General features: G+C 35.7%; 2 protein-coding genes across 2 annotated transcripts; both read right to left on the reverse strand.

The window, feature by feature from the left end:
* Positions 1–2,563: 2,563 nt before the first annotated feature.
* Positions 2,564–5,623, reverse strand: LOC148788109 (uncharacterized). The gene is made up of 3 exons (XM_088880359.1): positions 4,904–5,623; positions 2,930–4,843; positions 2,564–2,821 (listed from the first exon to the last, which is right to left on the reverse strand). Exons 1-3 carry the CDS (start codon positions 5,621–5,623, stop codon positions 2,564–2,566), a joined length of 2,892 nt encoding a protein of 963 aa, XP_088736485.1.
* A 3,271-nt stretch (positions 5,624–8,894) lies between these two features.
* Positions 8,895–10,383, reverse strand: LOC105162390 (putative sarcosine oxidase). Its single transcript, XM_011080390.3, has one exon. The coding sequence runs from the start codon at positions 10,318–10,320 to the stop codon at positions 9,127–9,129; it is 1,194 nt and encodes a 397-aa protein (XP_011078692.1). The 5' UTR covers positions 10,321–10,383; the 3' UTR covers positions 8,895–9,126.
* Positions 10,384–20,712: the final 10,329 nt, after the last annotated feature.

Below are 20,712 nucleotides of genomic sequence, written 5' to 3' on the forward strand. Positions count from 1 at the left end.
TATATCATATTTGGCTATTTGAATTATGCTTGTTTTTATACTTTATCATCTATTTTTTTTGTTTTTAACTTATCATCTCAACTTTGTGAATTCTTTAAGCTACCTTACATGCTCATTATCCGGTCAAAATTTTTATCGAAAAAACATCACATGCAATGGTCATGTGATATTTAAAGACAATATGATGTTTAGATGAGATGTAAACTGAATGTGAGGTCTTTCTAGCAGAAAATTTGATTGAAAAACGATCACATACAATATCTTGCATATTTTATAAAATTGAAATGGTAGATTGACACAAATAAATTTAAAAGACAAAGTATAAAAATAAATATAAATCGGGTGGTAAAATATAATCTACATTTATAGATAATAAGAATACATGTTGAGGGTAAACCAAAAGTGTTTTCATTGAAGCATTCTTTTCCCAATTTTAATCATAATTATATAATTGCATCAATTATTTTAACTAATTAAATATTATATCACTTTAACATATCAATATAATTAAAAAATAATGAGATAAATTATAATCAACTTATAATCTCATATAAAAATAGGAAAAATAACCACATATCTAATAAAACTCAAAGCTATAACCTTAAATTGATTTATGAAACTTGAGCGTTAACCATTGGGTTAAAATATTATTTGTAACCATTTGAATTTTTCTTGACTGTGATTAAATTTAAGCTATATTTTCTCTGTATCCTATAGTCCCATTTGTTAGGATGATGAGATTATGTATGATAGGATTATGTGGATAGAATAGTGCATGATAAAATTATTTTTGTGATGTTATTTTATTTTTAATTGGATATATTAACCGGTATGAATCTATTTATCATCGAAAATTTTTTAGTTGGGACCGCATTTGAATACTTAAAAGATAAAAAAAAAAAAAAATAACCTCATTATTCTGGTTATATCTTAAACAATCTTAGGTCAGCATGTAAAGCATTTAGGGTGTACCCATCCGACTTATGCATTTAATCTTTAGACAATTTCACTAACTTAAACAACAAACAATTGTAATTGAGGCATTCACAATGTTGTTCTTATTAGTTCTATTTGGTTAAAATGCCTAAAATATAAAAATCCTCGTCTGTCTTAAAAATAAGCTAAAAACCCCTTCTGTATTTTTTTAGATTTAGTTCAATTGCCCCTCTCCGTTAAATCCAACTAACAGCGTTAATTTTTCACAAAATTACCGTTACGCTCTTGCTTAATAATATATATATATATATATATGTTTAATGACCATTGGATCTGTATTGATTATATCACAGTCGTTAGATTTAATAAATTAATTTTAAGCATTGGATCTTAAATTTATAAAAAAATTAAGGGTTCAAATTTTATTGATAAAAAATAGATATTATAAAAAATATTATTTAAAAAAATAAAATTAACACCTGCCCCCACCCCCACCCTACGCCCTAACTCCACCCCCCCCCCCCCAAATCACCCGCCACCCCCCTCCCCTTGTCTCACGAGGCGCCTATCACACAGCGCGTCGTGTGGCTAGTAGTCCGCTGACTACGTCCGCCAATACCTCCGCTCGGCACAAATGCAGCGCGCCGAATATATCAGAGTCGGGAGGAACAAATCACAAAACAGTAAATTGCGCACGTGGATTCAGAAAACCAAATTGCATTGAACTGAAAATGCGTATACAATGATCAACGATGCTAGAGCAAGGGGTTCGCCTTGAGGGGGACTCCAACACGTCACTAAACCAAGCTTCTTGAACTCATTCCCCCCTATAATAGGCTTAAAAAAATAAATCCTATTGTCTACACTAGACACTAGAAAAGCTGAAATTTGCAACTCAAGAGGCATAACGTCCCCTTGAGGAATCTAAACAACAGAAAGCAAATAACAAAGCAGTAACAAAGCAATAAAAGGCCTACACCTAGGACTCTAAGACTAGTTGGTTGTCCAGCGTCTGTCGATGAAGGCTGAGTGGTCGGCCATGTAGAACGGTTGAGTGGCCGAAGTGCGCGTCACGGGGCCTAGTGAATGGGCAACCCGTGACATTCTCCCCCACCTGAGATAGCGACGTCCCTGGCGCTACGGAAGCATGGTACGCTTCGACAAGAGGTAGAAACGCCTTTAGGTTTGTCACTCGCTCCCAAGTGTTCTCCTCGCTGCTGCATCCCCTCCATTTCACCAAGTACTCTGTGTGGTCTTTCTTCGCGGTACTCGTCACTCGGTGATCTAGGATTGCTTCAGCCACCTTCTCCTTCGTCTTCTTCAATTCGAGTTGTGGGCGGCTGGGTTGATTGCGGGTATCGTCTTCCTTGTCTGCTGAATACTTCTTCAATTGGCTGACATGGAAAACGTTGTGGATCTTCCACCACGGCGGCAACTCCACCTTGTACGCCACCGTCCCAATACGCCTCAGGACAGGCAAAGGACCAACATATTTCTGCATCAACCGAGGATCTCTCCACCTTGATGACTTTGACAATTTCGGATTCGAGACCTTCACCAGCACCAGGTCTCCCGCATTGAACTCAATGAAGCGGCGATTCTGATCTGCATACTTCTTCATCCGCTTCTAAGCTGTCTCCAGGCAACTTCTAACGATATCAACATTCTTCTTCCACTCCTGGGAGAAACGTCGAGTAAGAGGGGATCTCACACTTTGGGAGATGTCAAGAGTGTGAGGAAGGAGCGGCTGCTGCCCAGTAACGATTTCAAAAGCGCTCTTGTTGATGGTGGAAGAGCTCTTTTGAACATTGAAATATAGCTGAGCGACATCCAGGAGCTTCACCCAATCCTTCTGCGTACCTCGCACAAAGTGCCGAAGGTAGTCCTTCAACGTAGAATTAAAGCATTTTGTCTGACCATCGGACTATGGATGATAGCTCGAGCTCATGGAACGTGTGGACCCGAGAAGTTTGAACAACTCGGTCCGGAAGACGCCAGTGAATCGGGAGTCACGATCACTGACAATATCTTTTGGCAGTCCCCAATGCTTGACGATGTGCTTGAAAAAGAGATGAGCTGTCCCTTCTGCTGTAACGTGTTTGGGTGCTGCGATAAATGTAGCATATTTTGATGAGCGATCTACCACGACGATGATAGAGCCTAACTTCTCGACCTTAGGCAATCCAGAGATGTAATCCATGGAGACGCTCTCCCATGGACGCTTTGGGATGGGAAGTGGTTGCAGCAGACCGGCCTTCTTCTGATGGTCTGCCTTGTCCTGCTGACAAATCAAACAAGTGCGGACATGCGTCTCGACATCGTCCCGCATCTGTGGCCAATGATAGGCCCTCCACACCGAAGCAAACGTGCGCTCCTGTCCTTGGTGTCCCGCCCAACGTGTGTCGTGGCATTCGGAAAGAAGTGATTTCCGTAGGTCCCCGCCTCTCGGAACGTATACGCGGTTTCCCTTGGTCATCAGCAATCCATCCTCGATCCAAAAGTGTCGAGCCTTGCCCTGCTCGACAAGCCGAATTAGGCGTCGCGCCGCGGGATCTCTCGGTAGTAACTCCCGCACCTGATCCTTCGTAGGGATAGCAGCCGCGCTAGAAGAGAACGCTGCTACCGACTCCAAGTTCGCCAAGTCCGCCCTGCGGCTCAAGGCGTCTGCTGACTGCTTCCTAAGCTCCACAAGCTTAGGTTGCGGCATTTTGTACGGTGCCCTAGCGGGCGGTCTCGTGCCAGGCACCAACTCGATTTCGTGATCCACTGCCCTTTTCGGTGGTAGCTTCCGAGGCAGCTCGTCTGGCATCACGTCTTCAGACTCCCCCAACAGTTCCTTACTACCGCCCGGGGTGGGCCCTGACACCTCTTCCATCTCTTCAAAACAAAGGGTACCCAAGTAGGAGATCTCGTCCTGCTTGTGCCCCTTCTCAAACTGCATGGCCGACAAGTTCTTTTCTCCAGTACGTCCGGCCAAGGTAGGAATGACACACGGCTTCGCCCCCAACATCATCAGCGAATCGGCATGAGGTAAGACAGCAGTGCGTGTATCCCGTAGAAATTCAAGCCCAAGGATAAGCTTGAAGTCGTCCATTGCCACAACAGAAAGATTGGTCTTGCCCTCATAAGCGCCAACCTTAATCAGCACAGACTTGGCTACACCGGCAATGGGTTGTGCAGCCGAGTTGATCGCCTTCACACGCCCAACTCCCTTCTCCAGCACGAGCCCGAGTCTCGCCACTTCGGCGCTCGCAAGGTAGTTGTGAGAGGCTCCAGTGTCGATCATGGCTCGAATCGGCTTGCCATGAATCTTCACATCAACGAATATCAACCCTTTCTTCCTAGGAATCCGGGGCTGAACATCTTCTTCTTTCTTCTCCGGCTGCTCCACAGTAAGAGCCGGGATGGTCTTTTTCGCAAGGGGTGGCACAACTCTCTTTGCCGCCACCGTAGAGAATGTGTTGCACCATTGGTTTACGGCCCCCAAGTTGTCCTCATACTCCTCCGTGTCATTCTCGCCACCTGCCTCTGCTTGTGGCTCCACACCCTTCGAGGATGACACCTTGTCGGTAAAGGTCGTCGCCAATGCGTTCAACACCTGTCTCTTCGGGCAATCTCGATACATATGCGGACCATCGCAGATCAAACACCCTCTCCTCCTCTCGGGTGCTCCCTGCTTGTTCTCCTGGGGCTTGTTCCTGTCTGAACCGCCCTGTGAGCCATTCTGAGAGTGGGGCCTCTGGTCTCCCCCACCTCTGTTGAAGTTATTCCTGAACCATCTCGTCCCATTCGACTTCTCCCGCTCAGGACTAGGCGTCGCCTGCCTATCCTTTTGAGTCTCTAGGTTGAAATCGGCCAGGCGTTCGGCCGCAATGATAGCCGAACTCAAATCAGTCACTCGTTGCCTCTACAACTCGTTTCTCGCCCACTGTTTCAAGCCTTCCATGAAAGTGAACAGCTTGTCTGCCTCCGACATGTCTCGGATGTTCAGCATCAGCGCTGAGAAAGCTTTGACATATTCCCGCACGGAACCTGTATGTTCAAGCTTTCGCAATGCCCTCCTGGCATTGTACTCCACATTCTCGGGGAAGAACTGCTCTCTGATCGCCTCCCGTAGAAGAGCCCACGTATCGAGCTGTATTTGATGAGCCTGGATTTCCGCAAACTTGGTCCGCCACCACAGCTTTGCGTCACCAGTCAGGTACATGGTCGCAGTCGCAACCTTCCTTGCCTCGTCCCGCACGTCTGCCGCAAGGAAGTACTGCTCCATGTCGAAGAGGAAGTTCTCGACCTCCTTCGCATCACGCTCACCGCTATAGGCCTTCGGTTCTGGTATCCGAAGCCTAGCACCGGGGTCGTGAGCAACCATAGGCGTGCTACCCACTGCATGCTGGAGCAACCCAATCTGAATGGACATTTGCTCCATGTCACGCCGCATATCGGCAATGCTGTCGTTTCCGAATACGCCCGCCATCTCCTGAATCACCTGCCGACATTCGTCCAACTTCGAATTCAGCACCGTGATCTCAGATTCTAGGGAAGAGACCTTCGTCTCCAATTCCACCAACCGGGAGTGTCCGTCCTCCGGGTTCTCAGCTCTCTCGCTGGATGAAGCTGCGGCATGTCGCGGGCTTTCCGGATCTTGCCCCGATACCTTCGCAGCAGTAGCGGTGCGCCTCGGCCCCATCGTGGCACGAGGCTCTGATACCACCTCTCACGAGGCGCCTATCACACAGCGCGTCGTGTGGCTAGTAGTCCGCTGACTACGTCCGCCAATACCTCCGCTCGGCACAAATGCAGCGCGCCGAATATATCAGAGTCGGGAGGAACAAATCACAAAACAGTAAATTGCGCACGTGGATTCAGAAAACCAAATTGCATTGAACTGAAAATGCGTATACAATGATCAACGATGCTAGAGCAAGGGGTTCGCCTTGAGGGGGACTCCAACACGTCACTAAACCAAGCTTCTTGAACTCATTCCCCCCTATAATAGGCTTAAAAAAATAAATCCTATTGTCTACACTAGACACTAGAAAAGCTGAAATTTGCAACTCAAGAGGCATAACGTCCCCTTGAGGAATCTAAACAACAGAAAGCAAATAACAAAGCAGTAACAAAGCAATAAAAGGCCTACACCTAGGACTCTAAGACTAGTTGGTTGTCCAGCGTCTGTCGATGAAGGCTGAGTGGTCGGCCATGTAGAACGGTTGAGTGGCCGAAGTGCGCGTCACGGGGCCTAGTGAATGGGCAACCCTTGACACCTTGGCTTCCCAGCCCCCGCCTTCGCTCTTTCCTACAAATGGGGGCGACGGTCATGCTTGCCATTGCCACCCAAATCTAGACGATGTCGAATCGCCTAAATCAACAAAGACAGCAACCTTGCTATCACCCTCCTGTGTAGGGTGGCGACAGTTGTTGCTGCTCCTATTTTTCTTTTTATACTATTTTTTATTAATTTTAATTATATTAATTAAATATATTGTAATTAATTGAAAATAATTTTAAATAATTATAATAATTATTGTACTTAAAATATATTTTTTAATTAATTAAAAATAATTTTAACAATTATAGTTTTTAAATTTTAATTTCAATAATTACAAAATTATTTAAATTTAAATATAATTTAATTTAATATTTGATATTTAATATTAATTAAATTAAATATAATTTAGTTTAATATTTTAATTTAAATTATAAAAATTAAAAAAATATATAAATAATTATATTTTTAAGTAAATATATTTAAAAAATAAAATGAAAATACAAAAAACACTCAAAATAAGTAAAAAAAATATACATGTGAAATATATAAATATCATAAGGGCATTTTAGTAAAAAAGACCCAAAAAAGTGCCAAAATAGTTAAAAAAAGAAAAGAAAATAAAAGAAATATCCCCTAAGGCACAAAGAGTGTGTTTAATGCACCTTTCATTACTAATAGAAAAGATATTTTTTGTTGAGTTTTACAAAATATGAAAGTAATTTTTAGCAGACAAAATGCATAAAATCCCCCTGTATTTTAAAAGTCTACAAAAAGCACCTCCCTATTTTCAGAATAGGCTAAAAACTCCCATGTGTTTTGTAAAACTCGGCTCAATCGCCCCCTCTCCGTTAAATCCAACTAACGGTGTTAATTTTTTTAGAAAATGACCGTTATACCCTTACTTAATATATATTATTTTTTATTTTAATGACCGTTGGATCTTTTTTGATCAAATATTGATTGTTAGATCTAATCAATTAATCTCAACCGTTAGATTTTGAAAAAATAAAAGGTTTAGATTCAACATATTATTTAATTTATATTATATATAAATAAATAAAATTTTAAAAATATATTATTATTATATATTAAAAAAATAACTAACTACCCCACTCACCCCCCACCCCCTTTACCCCGGCTCCCCCCCCCCCCCCACCACATCTCGTCGCTGGTGACGAGATTTCGATTAAATCATCATATCTCCATAAATTTTTTACCAAATTGAGTGAGGCTGGTCTCATTAGAATCGTCTTGAAGAAACGAGTCTGATAGTGCTAGTTTGAGACCGAGATTCGATTGGACGGAGACGAATCGATGACAAATATGTTCGGCAATCGTTGCTTGAGCCCACTCTCTATAATAGACGAAAACTCAAATTGAAGGTATGAAAATGTTCGTCTTGAAGAGAGGATTCTAATGGTACCATTAGGCGTCGAAAATTCGTCCGGACGGCGCCGGAAAATTGTTTCGAAGTTTTCAGCGAAAATGGGCGAAATACCAGATTTTCTTTTTTTTTTTTAATTTTTAATTAATTTTAATTATATTAGTTAAAATATATTTTAGTAAATTAAGATATTTTAGATAATTATAATAATTAAATATTTTGGCTAATTAATAATAATAATAATAATTATTGTAATTAAATATATATTTTAATTAATTAAAAATAATAGTTAGATTTAATAATTAACAATTACAAAATTATTTGAATTGAAATATAATTTAATTTAATATTTCAATTTAAATTTAATATGCCAAAATTTAATTTATTTTTTAAGGTGAGAAATGACAAAATGAATACACAAAACAAGCAAAAAACTCCTTTGTGTGTATATAGACCCATAGAGGGGTATTTTGGTCCAAAAAATCATTAAATATCAACCTAAATCGCAGAAAAAAACTACCAAACGCAGCAGACGTGCGTCTTCTCCACTTCCCGTTAGTTGCTAACAGAATGGGGGTTTTTCGCTGACTAAAACAAAACATGAGGGGGGTTTTAGCCTATTCTGAAAATAGGGAGGTGCTTTTTGCCGACCTTTTAAAATACAGGAGGATTTTATGCATTTTGTCCAATTTTTAGCCTATTTCAAAAATACAATCAGGTTTTTAACTTTTGTCAACAAGATATAGGGGGTAAAATGCATCTTAGTCGTTGTATTTTGTAGGTTTACTTGAAGATTGTGGGAGGATTTTTGGACCTGATCCAAAATTCTAAAAGATTTTATACTAAAAGAATTTAAATATATATATATATATATACGAAAAATAATACAAAATGGAGTGTAGAGGATTCTGAAAGCATGACGTTATACAAATAAATTCAACAAAGTTAATATTAAAAAATCTAAATTTTGTATTTTAAATTCAATAAATTTAATCATGATATAAAAATCTAAATATCAGTATTTATACATATTTCTCGAGACAAGATAAAATACACTCAATGTTTGTTCTTGTATTTTTATACCTTATCTGCGTATTTTTCTATTTTTCAACTTTCTATATATAATATATATATACATAATATAAAACAAACATGATTTGACAATAAACAGTAATTTTTGTCTCCCAAAAGTACAACATTAAACATAAAATACTTATATATATACATATTTATATATAAAAATATATGATTTAACAATGAACAGTAATTTTTGTCTCCCAAATCCCAATATCAAATCTACACCACTTATTTTAAAATATTTTAAATTTTCTCAAAACACAAATCCAAACATATAATCTATTTTCAACACATACTCACTTATCTCTATTTTTTTCTCTCTATTTCCAAAACACAAAACAAAACAACTAAAACACAAATCCAAACATAATGTAAATCACCCATCTTATTTATTTATTTGATAAGTAATTTTAGTAGAATTAAAATTAGATGTGATCTAGCCAGCCTTCATCATCATGACTCAGTTTCCTCTAAGGTTCTTCTCAAACCTGGCTATCCTAAAGTGCGTCAGAGCGACGCCCTCCGCCGTCCCACTAGCCACCAGCTCCGCCGCAACCCGCCCCACCACTGGCGCCATCTTAAACCCATGCCCGGAAAATCCTCCTGCAACCAGCGCGTCCTCGCCGAACTCCCCTCCCAGAAAATCAATCACATAATCCTTATCGGGGGTCACTGAATACATGCAAGATTGGGTTATCACCGGCCCATTACTATCCACCAGCCCCCCGAATCGTTCTCTAATACATTCACGCAATGAATCCAACATGTCCGGTGGAGCTGCCCATGTCCTCTCTTCTGGCTCGCAGGCGCCGCCTTCGTCAATAGGGATCTTGATCAGCCCCGGGAATTCCAACGACGGGGTGCCGTATATGTGCGGATCCCCGTGGCTTCCAAAAGTTGGGAAGCCGTTCTCGATGGTGAATTTGTCTTCATGGCCGTTTTTAATCTTCCAGTAATAGGCGGCGATTTCCACTGGTTGAATCGGGAGGGTGATTCCTCTTACTGTTTTGATCAATCTTCTCGTCCATGCCCCTACTGTAATTACGCACTTTTTGGCCCGGAATTTTTCATCAGCCCTTGTGAAGACAACGATCTCACCTGTGGATTGATCTTTCTTAATATCCACCACTTCTGTGTTGTCTTTAAGCACGGCGCCACTTTGCACTCCAAGTGTTTGAAACATGGCCACAGCCTTGGTTGCTTTAATGACTCCTCCTTGTGGAGTCACCATACCAATCCAGCCTTCAGGGGGCTGAAATTTACCAGAAAACTCCTCAAACACTTCACTACGATCGAGAACCCTGACAGGGATGGAGTTCGTTTGGCAGCTAGCAATGGCTTCCTGCAGAAATTCGCTGTCTGATGGCCCCATGTCGAGATGACTGGTCTTGAAATAGACTTTGTATCCAATTTCAGCCTCAGCTTCTTCCCAAAGGCGAGATGATTCTAAAGCCATGCTGCAGTAGTAGTCTTTCTTGTAGGTAGCTCGGATGGTTCTGGATTCGCCATGAGACGAGCCTCGGGGGTGGAGGAAGTCAAATTGCTCTAGGAGGAGCGTTTTCAGGCCGCGTCTTGCAGTCTGATAAGCTGTGGAGCTGCCCATGACCCCTGCTCCAATCACTATAACATCAAACAGTTGGTTGTATTTTTCCATCTCTCTCTGTCTCTTGGGAGATGTTTTGGAGTGGAATCTATTGTTGTTGGTTTAGCATTTCCATTCATACAAGAAAATGGCTAATTATATTTAAAGATGACTAAGGATTCATTAATAGCAAAATCTATGGGTCATAATCATGTCTATATAAGCTAGGATTAACAATGTTTCAAAAAGATTACTGCAACTTTGACTAGAAGACTTCTATAGGCATATTGTAATATTTTATGTTAATTCTTGGATTATAGTATAAGATTTCTTGTATGCCCATTCGACAATAGTGTTTGACACTTTCTATAACCTTTCATTGTGGGGTAGTTATCTTTTGGCAAAATTTCACTTTTGGTCCCACTAAATAGGGTCATTCTCACTTTTGGTCCCGCGCTTTAAGTGCCAACACTTGTAGTCCCAAAACCCTAATTTTTTAACACTTTTAGTCCCGCGCCGTTAAAAATTGACGGAAACAGCATATGACTTGTCACGTGCCGTTAGCCAACTAGTATGGTACATGTTGGTCAACGACAAAATATCACTTTTGGTCCCACTAGATAGGGTCATTCTCACTTTTTGTCCCACGCTTTACGTTTTCAACACTTGTAGTCCCAAAACCCTAATGGAGAGTAGGACTGAGACATTCCAGGACAACAACGGCAAGTTCTCGACGGTTCCTTGCAGTGAAAGCTTAATCTTCATCAAAAGCAACTCAACATCTGAAGCAGAGTGAGTGAGAGTGAGAAGAATGCAAATGCAGAGAGACAGAGAGGCCTAAGAGCCTCTATGAATGAGGCTGGGAAGGAAAAATAAATTGAGTGTGAGAGGGTTCTTTGTTTGAGCTGTGTTCATTGAGTTATCCTCTGGACCAAATCTTGCAACTTCTCAGTCAAATACCACTGGTATGGTAAAATGCAGAGAGACAGAGAGGCCTAAGAGCCACCATGAATGAGGCTGGGAAGGAAAAAGAAACTGAGTGTAAGAGGGTTCTTTGTTTGAGCTCGAGCTCGAGCTTGACGAGCTCGAGCTTGATTTTGTTCTAGAAATTGCAGAAGAATAGAGGTGGGAAGGAGAGGAATTTTACAACATTACATACAAAATTTTTCAGAAATTTTGCTAATCGATAATGGTCTTCCATACAACATTACAACTCTTTTATAAAACCAAACAACAACAACAAGAAATAAACAAATCATTGTCCCCTGAAAACACACCCAAACCCAAGAAAAAAATTAAACAAGATGTTAAAAACACACCCAAACCATCTGATATCGAAACATAAGAGTAATTATTCAAGACGGTGCATCGTTGAATCAGGCCATGTGATTTTACATTATACCGTCTGATATGATCTAATAGACACAATCTTGTATATATTTAAATTTCGTATGAATCAGGTGCCCAAATTTTAAGATATCGTAATTATTGATTAAACTTTTTAATCTTATTATATATCTAATAAAAATAATAATCAGAATTGTTCAACCATCATCATCATCATCATTATTATTTTTGTTATTATTATTATTATTATTATTATTATTATTATTATGATTTTTAGATTAATTCATAAAAAATACTAAATTTTGACATAAATTTATAAATAATAAAGAATCATAAGTGAATTACTTGTCAATTTAAAAAATATTAACGTAATACAAATATATATTAAAATATAACATAAAGTTCTATATATCATATTAAATAATAATTTTAATTATAAAAAAATATTATAATTTGCTAAGTTGTTGATTAGATTTATTTTTGTATAAAGATTAAATATATAAATAAAAGTATCATAATTTATTATTATACAAAATAGAATGTATGATATTGATTAATAATTATAATATACGATCAATTTAGATTATAAAACTGATCAAATATTAAATATAAAATTAAATATATAAAAAAATTAAAAAAAATATATATAAAAAAAATTCACCAGCTCGCGAGCGGTGAACAAGTAAACATGAGCTCGAGCTCAAAGTCGAGCCGGCTCGCGAGCTCGACTCATCTGCCACCCCTATGACTAATGGCACGTGACTTGTCACATGCCGTTTCTGTCAATTTTTAACAGAGTGGGTCTAAAGGTGTTAAATTGAAATTGAAAATATAAACAGAATTATATTGTTGATGTCTTGGTCATATTAAATTATTTATTTAATTTAGACCTAACTTATTTAAATAAAGTATTGAATAAAGTATATTCTTCACATTTTTATTTGGCATTCACAATATATATGTATATATCTATACATAAATATGAATAGAAAAAGACACAAATGTTCAATCAATTTGGTCAACCCTTGTAACCAATTTCTGTCACATCAAAAATACATATACATATATTCAACATTCTCACACTTATATACCTACATTTGGAAACAACTAATCCAAATATATTATCAGTTTTCGCACAAAAACCAATAAAGCATTTCTACCTATTTCCAAATGTTGGAAACTAAAAATGAAAATGAAAACACAATCAAACGGGCCCTAGGATTTTGGGACTACAAGTGTTGAACACGTAAAACGTGGGACCAAAAGTGAGAATAACGCTATTTAGTGGGACCAAAAGTGATATTTTGCTGTTGATTAATATGGACCATACCAGCTGACTAGCGGCACGTGACGTGTCACGTGCCGTTTCCGTCAGTTTTTAACGGTGTGGGACTAAAAGTATTAGGGTTTTGGGACTACAAGTGTTGAGCACCTAAAGCGCGAGACCAAAAGTGAGAATGACCCTATTTAGTGGGACCAAAAGTGAAATTTTGCCTTATCTTTTTATTAGATGAAACCTTTTCACTAATGCAGGTTGTAAGAAAGGAGAATTGGAGTCAATGGGGGTAATCCGTGCAAATGCTCAAGTGAACTAGCACAGGTAAAACTGAACAAGTATTCAAACAAAGGATGACAATTTTTAATAGACTTCTTCGTCGGGTTCAGTTGTAATAGTTTTTGGTAACCTTTTCAGAATAGTGAAAGATTTTGTGTATAACTATTCAATTATAGTAGTTGAAACTTCTCTATAGGAAAAAACATTTAATTGGTAAAGGTTGTAAATAAGAGTTGTGGAAATTGGTGCTGTAGTTCAACTTATCTTCTTGTTTGGGACGACATTTACAAGCTTGGCACGAAGGAAATTGTTTCAGAAAACATAGTGGTGAAGTTTGATTAGACTACTTGTATGGATATAGTCATATTATTTTATGTTGATTCTTGGATTATAGTGAAATAATTGTTGTTTAACTATTCAACTATAGTATTTGACACTTTCTCCAATCGTTACTTGTTGGCTAATTTACTTATTCTCCTTCTCCAGATAAAACCTTTTCTCAGTGCATGCTATGTAAGGATAACTGATCTCTATATGGAGGGAATTGGTGCAGCAATCTGCCACCGGTCCACATCCATACTTAAGAGAAATGGTTAATATAGAAGAGAGATACCACACTATATGAGGAGGTTCAAGAACCTTTCACCAATCGATTAGAGGTGAGAGTCTCTCATATCGCTCAAGTTAACTCGTAAAAGATAAAAAAATACAATGTGTGATTTGTTGTGGTCTGTTTGGAGACTGGTGATGGAGGGCTTAATTTGTTTTTTATTGTAAAAAAAAAGAAAAATTACACAAATAATATTTTTTCAAATACTATTACAACTTTGTCTCGACACACAATTTTGTTTTAAAAAAATAAGTAACCTCGAGTCCTGGATAGCATCCACAACTCAAATTTATTTATTTATTATTATTATTATTTTGCCTTTTGTTCTTGACTCAAGGCTTGACAGTCTTGACACTGTCAACTCAACCTTGTTTTATATATATATATATATATATATATATATATATTATATATTATAATTATTTAATTTTAAATTTATATATTTTTAATTATAATTAATATTTAATTTTAAATTTATATATTTTTAATTATAATTAATGTTAAAAATTATTATAATTATAATAAATACAAATATTATTTATAATTTTGATGTAAAAAGTAGTAAATAAATTACAATAATTTATCTCAATATACAAAATAATAACTCAATTAAACAAATATATCGATATAACAACCATAGTTAAATTTCAATAACTTATATAAAGTGAGATAAAATTTAATTATATTATAATATTTTTATTCATTGTAATATTCGTAACAATTAATTGTAATTTTTTAATTAATAACTTTTCAACATTGATTATAATTAGAAAAATATGTAAATTTATAATCAAATAATTATAACATATAATATTAATAATATATATAATAATTTAAAAAATTCACATAATAACGATAATTAACTTACATCAGTGTATCAGTGCGGAGTTGCATATCATAAATAATATTTATATTTATCATTTTTAGTGAATGTTTCAAGTCTTTTTAGTGAATAAGTTAAAATTATATCATAAATTTGAATTATCAATATGTCAAGGCCGATGTCAGTGTATGAGTTCACGCGCGTCAGTCTAATTTATATATAATAATCATATATGGGTATTTGTCTCACTTTATACAAGTTATTATAATTTGATTACTGTTGTTATATTGATGATGTATTTGTTGAATTAATTATTGTTTTGTATCTTGAGATAAGTTATTATAATTTATATACCGCTATTTATATTGAAATTATAAATAATATTATATTTAGTGTAATATTTATAATACTTAATTGTAATTTTTATTTAATAATTTTTTAACATTAATCATAATGAAAAAGTATTTAAATTGATAATTAAATAATTATAGTGTATAATAATAATATATAATATTTATAAAAATGAAAAAACCAAAAGAAAAAACAAATTAAAAAGTATTTAAATATTATTATATACATTATAAATAACAATAATAATAATAATATATAATATTTATATATATAAAAGAAAAAAAACAACAGCAAGCGTGTTAGCCTTGACTTGTCAAAGGCTTGACAGTGTCAAGGCTGTCAAGCCATGAGTTAAGAACAAAAAGAAATAAATACATAAATAAATAAATTCCCACGACTTGAAGTGGTGGACTGCGTCCATGTGTCCGAGTCGTGGACACTCTTATTCTTTTTATAAAAAAAATTGTGTGTCGTCCACCACTCGACAAAAAATAATTATAGTATTTAAAAAAATATTATTTGTATCTATTTTTTTAATAATAAAAAAATAATTAAGCCGATGATGGAGTTATACCTGTTGGAGGATTGCATCTGGTTCTTGGACACAATCCATTCACCACATAATCAATATTACAATCAACAATTAGCACTAGAAATTTCAACATAGATAAATGATGTGATATTTCATAAATTACTTTTATTCTTAATTACCTTATGCATTTGCTACTTAACTATCCCCTCCTACTTGGAACTAAATTATAAACCTTCAAATCATATTCTTTTTGCCTAACAGGCCTATGTTAGCAGACAAATTAAAACAAACTCAACTCTGAGTGCCCATTGGACTAACTACCCTAAACCCAGCGACATGGCATCAAAAGGTGGAGGTTCTCTAAGGCATAGAGGCACCCATTGAATTACAACTCAGCTTTTGCACCATGCACATCTTCTAAACTTCTCATTGATATCAAGAAATGAGATGGCAATGGGTTGTGTTTGTCAAAATTTGGGTGTCGGCCTTGTCAAGAAAATTTTTGATCTGAACTCAGACATACTGGGTTGAATTCGGTGGACTTGATAATATTTTAAAATATTAAAAAAAATAGTTTTTAAAAAGTAATACTATCATAATTTTATAAATATAAGACAACAATATTATGGGATAATTTCCTAAAGTTTGGTATAATTACACATAAGCTTCCTATAGTTTAGGAAAATTACATCTAGCACCCTAAAGTTTGCTTCCGTCTAATAAATAAGTTCCTTTATTAGTTAAAATTCACCAAATTTGTTAATATCAACAAAAAAATTGAAAAAAGATCTGTTTTATTATCCTCGATTGACTTATTACTGATTTATTACAGATCAAGTAAATTTTTTTTATGATCAAATTGCCCTCATATGTTTTCACACTTAATCCATATGAGGAGATATATTTTCACAGTTATAAGGGTAGTTTAGTTTGAAAAAATTATTTGATCTGCTATAAGTTAGTAATAAGTAAATCGAGAATACATATAAATTTTTATTCAGTTTTTTTTATTAGTATCAGTAATTTCAGTGAATTTTGACTAACGGAGGGACTTATTTGTTAGACGGAAGCAAATCTTAAGGGTGCTAGATGTAACTTCCCAAATTACAGGGGATTTATGTGTAATTCACTAAATCTCAAGGAAGGGGAGTGTAATTATTCCTAATATTACTGAAAGGTAATATTTTGTTTGTAAATTTATATGTGCATGTTTTAGGCATTAAAATATTAAAAATTTTAGATATGTGTTACTTATATGAACATTAAAACGATTTCAACTATTTATATTGTTATTTTAAATTATAAACATATTAAGTTTATGATTTATATGTAAGTATAAGTAAATTATATGTATTTTTTGTATATGTACAAATATATTTCATATAAGTGTTTATAAAATATACCAAAAAATTTATTAAAAAATAATTGGGATAGGTCGGGCCCAAATCACTAATACCCGGACCCATCCCAATACCTGTTTATGGCTTCAAGCTTACCCCAATCGGACTGGATTCTACCCAAATTTATTATTGTTCTTAAGTTCAAGAGTCAATCAATCTAAGAATTGGCGCAATGGCATAAGGTCTCATTGCAGTCACATGTATGAAGTCGATCTATTCATTGGATCGAATTCCATCATGTACAGAATTTTTTTGGATCAACGACAACCACAAACTACGAATTACTCTTGAGCCTAATAAACTTAGATTATACCTCACAAAACCCAAAAAAAAATGATCTAATTCACAATTTTCACCAATCACAATAAAAGATTTAAATACAAAGTACAGTTATAAAGTTTGACACCTTCATCATCACTAATCCACCTAAACTATGAAAAATCTTCATTTAACCCCAATACAATAAGCAAAGAATCAACTTAAATTTTAATATTAGACGAACAAAGCATTTTGTGCAAGCTAATCCAATTAGAGCTCCTGTTCAAAATACTCTCTGATGTTTATAACTATAAAAAAAAATTGACTTAGAAATATTTGCACAATTTCTGTGTAGTAAGGTCGAAATATGTCATTGATTATTTGATGAGAGTATGCTAATTATTTCATAACAATTAAGATTTTAATTTTGCCACGTTTCACTAAAATTTCCTTTTTGTTTTTAATTCTTGATTATGAGGGACACGTGTGTTTCTTTGTTTGACAAAAGGCAAAATATGATGGATATAGTTGTTGACTCAAAGTAGATTAGGATGCACATACTTTCAGACGGGGTAGTGGTCGGCAATTGGTCTTGTTTGGTTCTATTTTCAAAATTTTATTTTTAATCTTATATATTTTAAAATTGTAATATGATGTTTGATTAAGTCTTTTTTGAATGACTGAATTGTAAATTTTAAAAAAATCATTATATCACGTCTTTTCTTACTAATTATTATTATGAAATATTATATTTATTTGTATAGAAAACACATATCTAAATAGACTTTTATTTTACGTCATCTCTTCTGAGACGTAAGAAATTATATAATAAGATATACTGATCCAAACATATTCCTTTATCACACCAAATTCAACATAAGAAAATAATAAAAATAAAAAGTTCACTTGGAAATAATGAAAAATAAAATAAAACCAAAAATGCCAAAGCTTTTGGAGTGAGGTATTATATGGTCTAGTCTGAATTAAACAATCTTACTTTTAAAAGTCAACTTGTTTATGAAACTTACATCCAACTCAAAATTATGTTCTCATTTAATATACGAGACATGAGTGACGCGTTGTAAAGGGAAAATTTTAAAATTGGATTAAATTAATTTTGATCCCAATGTGATGGATCAAAATATCGAAATATCAAAAATTCCCTTATGAAATTTTTGATATAAAAAATCGTTCATATATTATGAATAAATAATCACACCGCCCATTGGTCAATTTGAACCTATTTTTTCAGAAACAATGACTAAAATACCCTTTTTAGTCAACCAATCAAACTAAATGCATTAATATATAATTATTTTGATTTATAATATATATAATTTATAACTATTAAAATATATTTATAATATATGTAATTATAATTTATAAAAACATCAAAATAAGAATTATAACTCCCCCTCCCGTTCCCTTGCCCCATCGCCCGTCTGGGCAACATCGGTCGCCCAAATCGGGCGACGGGCATCGCCCAGGGGTTAGGAGGAGGGCGCGTGCCCTCCTCTTCAATAGTGGCGGCAGCAGCGGAGTCCTTGTCGCCGTCGTTGTGTTTTTTCTTAAAAAATATATAATTTTTGATTAATTGTAAAATGGCGTAAAAGAGCAAGAAAGAAAATTGATTTCATTCAGAGCAAATCTTGAATTGATATTCTTGAATCAAGAAGACAAAGTTTCAGTAGTTTTCAGGGTTTTGTTTTCTATATTGAATAAGAACTCAGCAGGGGTCTTATATAAACCTCTAAAACCAGAAATCTCACTTTTCCCTCTCTCTAAGTTGTGTTTTTCATTAAAAAAAAACGTGGGTGCGCTTCTAATACTTGTGTGGAGAGTGAACTAATAAAATCGTGGATACATAATAAAAGTGCAGAAGTTGAATGACACGATTTTATCTGTTTCTTCCTCTTTTTTCTTCTTCATAAGCTGATGCTCCAGGTTGCTTTGTTTCTGCTGCACTTCTTTACACCCCCTCCTCAAGTAAGAGTTGGTTGAATATTAACAAGTCCTAACTTGGAGATAGCTTTCAAGAACTTGGGACCTGATAGAATTTTTGTAAAGACATCCGCAGGCTAATTAAGTATGGAAATGTGCAAAGGATTAATGAAACCTTCTTTGAACTTGTCTCGTACCATATGACCAATCAATTTCTAGGTGTTTGGTTCTCTCATGGAACACCGGATTATCAGTGTTATAGAGCGCTGCCTGATTGTCACAATGTAATGGAATAGGAGTTGGAACTGTAACTCTCAAATCCGTAAGTAGATTGAAAATCCAGATTAATTCACAAGTGGTGGACGCCAAACTTCTGTATTTTGCCTCCGCGGAAGAACGCGACATTTTCGTTTGTTTCTTGGTCTTCCAAGATATTAAGTTGTTACCAAGGAAGACACAATATCCAGTTAGTGATCTCCTCGTATCCTTGCTTGATGCCCAATCGGCGTCACAATAAGATGTCAAATTGAAATCTTCATCTGCAGCAAAAAATAGTCCTCTATCTTGTGTACCCTTGAGGTATTTGACTAAGTGTAGTGCCGCTTGCCAATGTTGCTTGCACGGATGTTGCATGAATTGACTGAGTTATTGTGTGGAGTGGCAGATGTCAGGTCTAGTTAGTCCCAAATATAACAATTTTCCCAACAATCTTCTATAAGAATCTGGACTAGACAGTTGCTCTTTTGCATATTCTGTCAGATTGATGCCTAGAGGCAAAGGGGTAGTTGTGGCCTTAGCTTCCATCATCTTCACTGATGTCCCTTGTATATTTTCTTTGTGTGACAATGATTCCTTCTTCTGATCTCCCAATTTCCAGCCCCAAGAAAAACCTTGCAGGGCCTAAATCTTTTATATTAAACATCTTGTGGAGATACTTCTTAATTTCCGTAATTGTCTTCTCCAAAGGTCCTGCAATTAACACATCGTCTACATACACAAGGAGACAATAGAAACCAGTTAATGAGTCCATTGTAAACAAGCAGTGATCATGCTTGGACTGGACAAAGCCATATCTCTCAAGCTTTGAAGTGAATTCTTGATTCCATTGCCTAGAGGCTTGTTTAAGGCCGTATAGTGACCTTTTCAACCTGCAAACATGTCCCTTTGGGACTATATATCCCTCTGGAGGCTGCATATAAATCTCTTCATCGAGATAATCATGCAAAAATGCATTATTGATATCAACTTGATGCAAGTGCCAGTTCAGTTGGCAGAAACAGCAATTATAGCTCTAACAGTGACAATTTTGGCACAGGAGAAAAACAATCAAAGTAATCTATTCCTTCAATTTGGTTATATCCTTTCGCTACTAATCGTGCTTTATATCTATCTATAGTTCCATTAGGGTTAAGTTTAATTTTAAAGATCCATTTGCACCCTATTGCCTTCTTGTTAGGAGGTAATTGTGTAGCCTATGTTTGTTTTTGTGTTTTGGCCCATCTTAGAGATGGGCCAAAACACAAAATGGTGTTTGTATATATAACTTGCACACCTTCACTAGGTGTGCAAGTTATATTATATATTTTCTTTTTTAATTTTTTTCTCTGTCCTTTCTTTTCTCTCTCTTTCTTGTCGTCTTTCTTCTCT

Source organism: Sesamum indicum, linkage group LG5 (assembly GCF_026168435.1).
Source record: "Sesamum indicum cultivar Baizhima isolate 11 linkage group LG5, ASM2616843v1, whole genome shotgun sequence".
Lineage (NCBI taxonomy): Eukaryota > Viridiplantae > Streptophyta > Magnoliopsida > Lamiales > Pedaliaceae > Sesamum > Sesamum indicum.

Excerpts from the sequence above, each read along its gene's own strand:
- LOC148788109 (XM_088880359.1), bottom strand. The coding sequence starts at position 5,623 with ATGGGGCCGAGGCGCACCGCTACTGCTGCGAAGGTATCGGGGCAAGAT. Across the intron at positions 4,844-4,903 it reads ACATCCGAGACATGTCGGAG|AGGCAACGAGTGACTGATTT; the intron begins GCAGACAAGCTG and ends AACGAGTTGTAG. Across the intron at positions 2,822-2,929 it reads GTGACTCCCGATTCACTGGC|GACTACCTTCGGCACTTTGT; the intron begins GTCTTCCGGACC and ends TCTACGTTGAAG.
- LOC105162390 (XM_011080390.3), bottom strand. The coding sequence starts at position 10,320 with ATGGAAAAATACAACCAACTGTTTGATGTTATAGTGATTGGAGCAGGG.